At 44.7% G+C, this 8248-nt stretch overlaps 1 protein-coding gene across 2 annotated transcripts in view; it reads right to left on the reverse strand.

Annotated features, from left to right (window-relative positions):
- LOC143287695 (transmembrane channel-like protein 3) overlaps positions 1-8248 on the reverse strand; it is a 74837-nt gene that overhangs the window by 8874 nt on the left and 57715 nt on the right. For both annotated transcript variants that reach the window (XM_076595898.1, XM_076595897.1), the window contains exons 15-16: positions 7584-7757; positions 983-1257 (exon numbers count right to left, since the gene is read on the reverse strand). In XM_076595898.1, the coding sequence (XP_076452013.1) occupies positions 983-1257; positions 7584-7757 (449 nt within the window). The remainder of the gene's footprint in view (positions 1-982; positions 1258-7583; positions 7758-8248) is intronic.

The following is an 8248-nucleotide window of genomic DNA, read 5'->3' on the forward strand; positions in this document are numbered from 1 at the left end:
TCTATGACGGCAGTAAGTCATGGTGAAGATAGGTTTACAATGTGTGCACTGACTGACTCTATGACGGCAGTAAGTCATGGTGAAGATAGGTTTACAATGTGTGCACTGACTCACTCTATGACGGCAGTAAGTCATGGTGAAGACAGGTTTACAATGTGTGCACTGACTGACTCTATGACGGCAGTAAGTCATGGTGAAGATAGATTTACATGTGTGTACTGACCGACTCTATGACGGCAGTAAGTCATGGTGAAGATAGGTTTACATGTGTGCACCTGAATCACTCTATGACGGCAGCAAGTCATGGTGAAGATAGGTTTACAATGTGTGCACAGACTGACTCTATGACTGCAGTAAGTCATGGTGAAGATAGGTTTACATGTGTGCACGGACTTACTCACTTTATGACGGCAGCAAGTCATGGTGAAGACAGGTTTACATGTGTGCACGGACTTACTCACTTTATGACGGCAGTTAGTCATGGTGAAGATAGGTTTAAATGTGTGCACTGCCTCACTCTATGACAGCAGTAAGTCATGGTGAAGATAGGTTTACATGTGTGCACTGACTTACTCACTTTATGACGGCAGTAAGTCATGGTGAAGATAGGTTTACATGTGTGCAGTGACTGACTCTATGACGGCAGTAAGTCATGGTGAAGATAGGTTTACAATGTGTGCACTGACTGACTCTATGACGGCAGTAAGTCATGGTGAAGATAGGTTTACATGTGTGCACGGACTTACTCACTTTATGACGGCAGTAAGTCATGGTGAAGATAGGTTTACAATGTGTGCACTGACTGACTCTATGACGGCAGTAAGTCATGGTGAAGATAGGTTTACAATGTGTGCACTGCCTCACTCTATGACTGCGGTAAGTCATGATGAAGATAGGTTTACAATGTGTGCACAGACTGACTCTATGACGGCAGTAAGTCATGGTGAAGAGAGGTTTACAATGTATCCACGAACTGACTCACTCAATGACGGCGTAAGTCATGGTGAAGAGACAGGCGAAGAAGTTGAGGAGAAGGACGAAGAGGAAGAAGTTTCCTGAGCGCGAGGCTCGGAACACTCTCCTTGGGGGCACCTTGCACAGGCGGGCCGTCACGTAGCTGAAGTAGAAGAGGACGACCAGCTTCACGCAGCCCACGGCAGCCAGCAGGGGAGAGAAGAAGAGGCCAAGCCACACGAGTGACTGCCCGTAGATGAGGTCCAACACTTCGGACGCCACAGTGAATTCCCGATAGCCCAGCTGAAACGGAGTTTGATCGATACACACACACACACACACACACACACACACACACACACACACACACACACACACACACACACACACACACACACACACACACACACACACACACACACACACACACACACACGAGATGATTAGGTAGGTAGATAGGTAAGTACAGATTCATGTCTTTTATATTGACACACAAAGATATGGGTGGTTAGGTGGGTAGTTATCTAGATAGATAGGTACGTAGGTTGGTAGATAGGTGGGTAAAATATCTAGGCAGATAGGCTGTACATAGATACATATCTTTTTGATTAAAACGCAAATACATAGATAGATAGATAGATAGATAGATGTCTAATTAACTCTGTGTGTATGTTTGTGTGTACGCGCGCGCGTGTATCTGTTTGTGCGCGCTCGCGCGCTTGCAAATGCTACGTGGCCACGTTGTGCTCATAAGTGTGTGTGTGTGTGTGTGTGTGTGTGTGTGTGTGTGTGTGTGTGTGTGTGTGTGTGTGTGTGTGTGTGCGTGTGTGTGTGTGTGTGTGTGTGTGTGTGTGTGTGTGTGTGTGTGTGTGTGTGCGTGCGCGCGCGAGCGCGCGCAAGCTCTCACGTATGCGCGTGCGTATGTGCATGAACACGAGTGCGCGCATCGCGAGAGCGCGCGTGTGCCCGCGTTACTTGCGCGCATACAGCGCGCCCGGGCGTGTGTGTCTCCCTACCTCCTGGGAATGAATAAAACAGCTTCCACAGATGGAATATGATTTTTTTTTCTGTTACAACGCAGGCAGAGCGGCGTCTGGCATCCGTCCTTTTTTACTGTAGCCTGTCGCCTGCTTCAGACTCACACATACATATAGCACATACATACGACTCCCCAAGGAGACATTGAGGCCATCGCTTCATCGCCAGATCTATTGGTGACCCTCTGCAGAGGACTGGACGTCATGTCGTCTTTTTGGTTCAAAGAGTGCTTAGAGTTAGGACATGCCACGATTCAAAATGCAAGCACTTAATGTAAAAGATCGTAAGAATTTCTTATCTTTTTGCGCAAAGTCTTGTTTCAATAGTCCGTGGGATAGTACATAGGGTTATTCCAAAAAAAATACACGAAAAATCGTGAGCCTGTTTCTATTTAAATCAATTCACAGACCTAGGTGCTTCTTGAAAACTACGTTCAGACCTAAGAATTGTCACATGTAGCACAGCTTAAGTCAAAGGTTGCAATGTGGATGGGATACTTGCCTATGTAGACGGTGGTTTCATGTAAATCTGGGATGCTGTTAGATAAATGATACAATTCGTAGAAGTTGACGAAAATAAGAACTCGTCATAATTAAAGGAATACAGGTGAAGAGGCGGTGAATTCCTGTCTACTTGTACAGGGCTCAGCATTGGAATGCAGGGCCCAGTCCTCTCTCCTTCTGTCGTTTTAACTTTCTCCATCTGTTTACGCATACCCAGATTCAAACACTCGACTATTGGCCGCCGTTCTTTCTCTGTTTCTGGACCTTGCGATTGGAATGAACTTCCTTTTTCGCTTCGTCAAGTCTCCACACTCAGCTCTTTCAAGTCTGGCCTTAAAACCCACCTCTTCCCAAAATAGCCTCCCTTGCCTGCCCTTCCTTGTCTTTAGTTTCTGCAGTATTAGAGTTATGCATGCGTGTGAATGACTGGTGCGAAAGCGCTTTGATTTGTCTCTGCACAAGATCCAGCGCTATATAAATACCATTATTATTATTATTATCATTATTATAAACCAAGTACCCGTTAACACCTGGGTGGAATGAGGAAAATCAGAGTAAAGTACCTTTCCTACGGACACCACGCCATGCTGAAACGGAACCTCGAACTTTGATTTCTGGAGAACACTGGATCAGAAATATAATGTCTAACAGATTTTGCCACGGTATCTTATCTCGTCTTGACCGTATTGAAAAATCAATAAGTTCACACGATCAAAAACAATTTATAACCTTTCTATATGTATTAGAACGACGAAATTTCACATACACTTGCAGCACACATCAGGAAAATAGTGTATTCTACTGACAATGACCATTTGACCCACGAAGAAATGATAAACAGAAATAATAATTTCTAACTGGTACCTTTCCATATGACCTTTGGAAAGATCGAAACATTGTAAAAAATAAAAATAAAAATACAAAATAATAATAATAATAAAAATAAATAAATAAATCAATAAAAATAAAATAAATAAATAAAATGACAATAATAATAACAATAATGATAATATTAATAATCAACGTGTTGTAGGGTCGGCTCATGTCGTTCAAGCCTGACAAATAGCTTGACTACCTCTTTGTGAGAGACCTTAGACATTGACTTTCGACTCATTTTGTCGAGGAGGGTCTTCTGTGACATATTTTGTTTATTTGATCTTGCCCGGCCGATTCATACATATATCCCAGGACGAGTTACGATCGCTGTTATCGTTTCATAGCCCCCTCCCCTTAACCCTGGCTCATTTGCATATCTTACAAATGATTATATGAATATATAATTTATTGTCGCCTACACGTAATATTACATTGCCTGCGTGTTGGTTGCGCAAACTGCTTGTGCCGCAGAGAAGATTGTATAATTCTCAAGTGCATGGTTGCGTTCCAGGGACCTTATTCAAACAAGCATGAACCCATGTGTTTAAAATTCGGTGAATCCTTAAACTGCCTGATTTGAATGCCGAATTCCGTATCAGTATCAGTATCAGTATCAGTAGCTCAAGGAGGCGTCACTGCGTTCGGACAAATCCATATACGCTACACCACATCGTAATTCGGAAGGAAGAAAGGAAGAGGGGAGGGAAAGAAGGATGGAAGGTAGGAAGGAAATAACATGATGGACACACACACACACAGAGAGAGAGAGAGAGAGAGAGAGAGAGAGAGAAGATGAGAACAGGTCTGGGATAGTGGTGTGGTGTGGAAGGTGTTGGGTAAGGTGATGTGACATGGAGTTATGTGGTGTAGTGTGGTGTAGTGTGGTGTAGTGTAGTGTGCAGTGCTGTGATGTGGTTCGGTGGATTGTGGTGTAGTGTGGTGTGTGGTGTGCTGCGGTATGGTGTGGTGTGCTGTGTTATGATGTGGCGTGCGTGGTGTGCTGTGTTATGATGTGGCGTGCGTGGTGTTCTGTGCTGTACAAGTATACTGTGCTGTGCTGTGTTGCACTGTCCTATGGCGTGGTGTGCTGTGCTGTGTTGCACTGTCCTGTGGCGTGGTGTGCTGTGCTGTGTTGCACTGTCCTATGGCGTGGTGTGCTGTGCTGTGTTGCACTGTCCTGTGGCGTGGTGTGCTGTGCTGTGTTGCACTGTCCTGTGGCGTGGTGTGCTGTGCTGTGTTGCACTGTCCTGTGGCGTGGTGTGCTGTGCTGTGTTGCACTGTCCTGTGGCGTGGTGTCCTGTGCTGTGTTGCACTGTCCTGTGGCGTGGTGTCCTGTGCTGTGTTGCACTGTCCTGTGGCGTGGTGTGCTGTGCTGTGTTGCACTGTCCTGTGGCGTGGTGTGCTGTGTTGTACTGTGCTGTGCTGTGTTGCACTGTCCTATGGCGTGGTGTGCTGTGCTGTGTTGTGTTGCACTGTCCTATGGCGTGGTGTGGTGTGCTGTGCTGTGTTGCACTGTCCTTTGGCGTGGAGTGGTGTGCTGTGTTGTGTTGCACTGTCCTATGGCGTGGAGTGGAGTGGTGTGTTGTGTTGCACTGTCCTATGGCGTGGAGTGGTGTGCTGTGTTGCACTGTCCTTTGGCGTGGAGTGGTGTGCTGTGCTGTGTTGCACTGTCCTATGGCGTGGAGTGGTGTGCTGTGCTGTGTTGCACTGTCCTATGGCGTGGAGTGGAGTGGTGTGTTGTGTTGCACTGTCCTATGGCGTGGAGTGGTGTGCTGTGTTGTGTTGCACTGTCCTATGGCGTGGAGTGGTGTGCTTCACTGTCCTATGGCGTGGAGTGGTGTGCTGTGTTGCACTGTCCTATGGCGTGGAGTGGTGTGCTGTGTTGTGTTGCACTGTCCCATGGCGTGGAGTGGTGTGCTGTGTTGTGTTGCACTGTCGTATGGCGTGGAGTGGTGTGCTGTGCTGTGTTGCACTGTCCTATGGCGTGGTGTGCTGTGTTGTGTTGCACTGTCCTATGGCGTGGAGTGGTGTGCTGTGTTGTGTTGCACTGTCGTATGGCGTGGAGTGGTGTGCTGTGTTGCACTGTCCCATGGCGTGGAGTGGTGTGCTGTGTTGTGTTGCACTGTCCTATGGCGTGGAGTGGGTGTGCTGTGTTGTGTTGCACTGTCGTATGGCGTGGAGTGGGTGTGCTGTGTTGCACTGTCCTATGGCGTGGAGTGGTGTGCTTCACTGTCCTATGGCGTGGAGTGGTGTGCTTCACTGTCCTATGGCGTGGAGTGGTGTGCTGTGTTGTGTTGCACTGTCGTATGGCGTGGAGTGGTGTGCTGTGTTGCACTGTCCTATGGCGTGGAGAGGTGTGCTTCACTGTCCTATGGCGAGGAGTGGTGTGCTGTGTTGTGTTGCACTGTCCTATGGCGTGGTGTGGTGTGCTGTGTTGCACTGTCGTATGGCGTGGAGTGGTGTGCTGTGTTGCACTGTCCTATGGCGTGGAGTGCTGTGCTGTGTTGCACTGTCCTATGGCGTGGAGTGGTGTGCTGTGCTGCACTGTCCCATGGCGTGCTGTGCTGTGCTGTGCTGCACTGTCCTATGGCGTGCTGTGCTGTGCTGTCTGTGCTGCACTGTCCCATGGCGTGCTGTACTGTATTAAGCTGCTCTGTGGCGTGGCGTGGTGTGGTGTGGTGCGGAGCGGTGTAGTGCGCTGCTTTCGCCCTAACCTTACCCGCTCTTCCCTGTCTTTTGCCCTGCCCTGCCCTGCATGTTGTCAACAGCACTTTTTTTTCTCCTTTTTTTTCCGTGAAATTCCTGCTCCTCTTCACAGGCTCTATAAACCACCATAATAAATCAGCCACTCCCCCATTTGTGTGTCGTTGCATTCGTACTGTTTGTCTGCGTGAGTATATATATATCTGTTTCCACAGCAAAGAGTTTTGCTTACCTGTTTGTTTCTGTGTTGCTTCTTTCTACACAATTCTATCAGTCTCCTCTGCCTTAGGTTTCGCCTGATTAGCTCGCTTGTGTTTATGCGAAAGTTAATTCGTTATCTATTTTCTTCTTCTCTTTTTCCCTGTTAACAGCAGGCGTGGTGTGGGGTATGTCTTAGTCTGCGCGCTTTTGAAACTGAAACTTTCATACAGACTGACCAAATATTCAAGGTGAATGGATTGGCCAATGATCTGTTAGAATTTCTCCTCTCCCCTCTGTTCCCCCTCCTCCACCACCTTACCCTCCATTCTTCTAAATTTTCTTCTTCTTCTTCGTGTTTTTCTTCTATTAGGCCAATTACTTTGGTGATAATAAATTTAATCTCATGTTAATATTGATATTAGCATTATTTTACTATATTATGTACTGTTTGTTTACTTGTTTTATTTCATTATTACATTACTTACTGTTTATGCATGTTATTTCATACAAGTCATAATATGGTTCATCTGCCGTCATGATAAAATTGAAGTGCAACGTTGTGAGCACAGTATAAGCTTTAAGCTTGTTGATGCTCTTTTGTCATTCAATGCATTGTAATCATGTGTATTGTTGAATAATTAAAGTTTATTTAAACCAATTGTAAAGAGAGAGAGAGAGAGAGAGAGAACAAGTGTGTGTTGACAAGAGCAGCGAACAAAATCTAACAAGAGCATTGTGTTGAAGAGCTCAGCAATCCTTGCGATGCCCTCACTCTGCCGCTTTTCCTCTGCCACGGTCTCCTTCTTAACTCAATTCTTCCTCCAAGATCGGGGAAAATTGGTGCTTGAATACTGAAACAATGTATGAGGATAACTATAAATGTATGTGTTCGCATTGTGTGTGGCCCAGAGTCTTATAAAGCCTCAATGTTTTCGTGGCAAAAAAAAAATGCATGCTTATGATAGAAATCATCTTCATCATCATCATCATGATACTACTACTACTACAGGTAATAACAATAAGAGTACTAGTACTACTACTACTACTGATACTACTACTACTACTGCTGCTGCTGCTGCTGCTGCTGCTGCTACCACAAATAACAACAATAATTATTATTATCATCATTATCATTATTATTTGAGAAGAAGAAGAAAGAAAGAACAAGAACAAGAACTCCACCATCTCTCCTTAACTTCCCTCCCTTCTCCTTCCTTACCAGCCTCTCTCCCACCCCCACAACCCCACACCCCCACCCTCCCACCAGTCCCCTCACCAGTCCCCCCCGTCACCTCTTGTCTCCCTTACCTTGGTGCAGTTACCGGACTTGATGAGGGCGGCCCGAAGATAGTCGAGGAGGAGGGTGGTGAGGAGGATCTGGCCGAGGTCAATGAGGATGACCTTCAGAACCTCCTCCCCCACCTCGTTCTCCCAGCAACACACGCTGACCCCCGAGAGGTTCTGCAGCGGCAGTGGAAGGGTCTGTCACGAAGATGTATATTATTATTATGCGTACATTTTGTTGGTTTGTTCACTTGAGTTTCATTTTATTTTATTTTATTTTTATTTCATCTTATTTCATTTTATCTATGTAGTTATTCATTTATTTATTCATTTGTTTATTTATGCGTATATTTTGTTGGTTTGTTCACTTAATTTTCATTTTATTTTATTCTTATTTCATCTTATTCTATTTTATCTATGTAGTTAGTTAGTTATTTATTCATTTGTTTATTTATTTCATCGTTCGTTTGATTGTTTAATCATTCTTTTAGTCATTTATTTATTTATTCCTTCATTCATTTATTCACTTTGTTTTATTTTGTTATTATATTTTGTTGAATTATTTGTTTATCTATTCACTTATTTATTCTTTTTTTAATCTATTTATTGATTTATTAATTTATTATTTATTTATTTATTTGCTTTGTGTTTTGTGCTTTGTTTTTGTCGTTATTTACGATATCTATTAT

The sequence above is a fragment of the Babylonia areolata genome, chromosome 11 (genome assembly GCF_041734735.1).
Source record: "Babylonia areolata isolate BAREFJ2019XMU chromosome 11, ASM4173473v1, whole genome shotgun sequence".
NCBI classification, from domain to species: domain Eukaryota; kingdom Metazoa; phylum Mollusca; class Gastropoda; order Neogastropoda; family Buccinidae; genus Babylonia; species Babylonia areolata.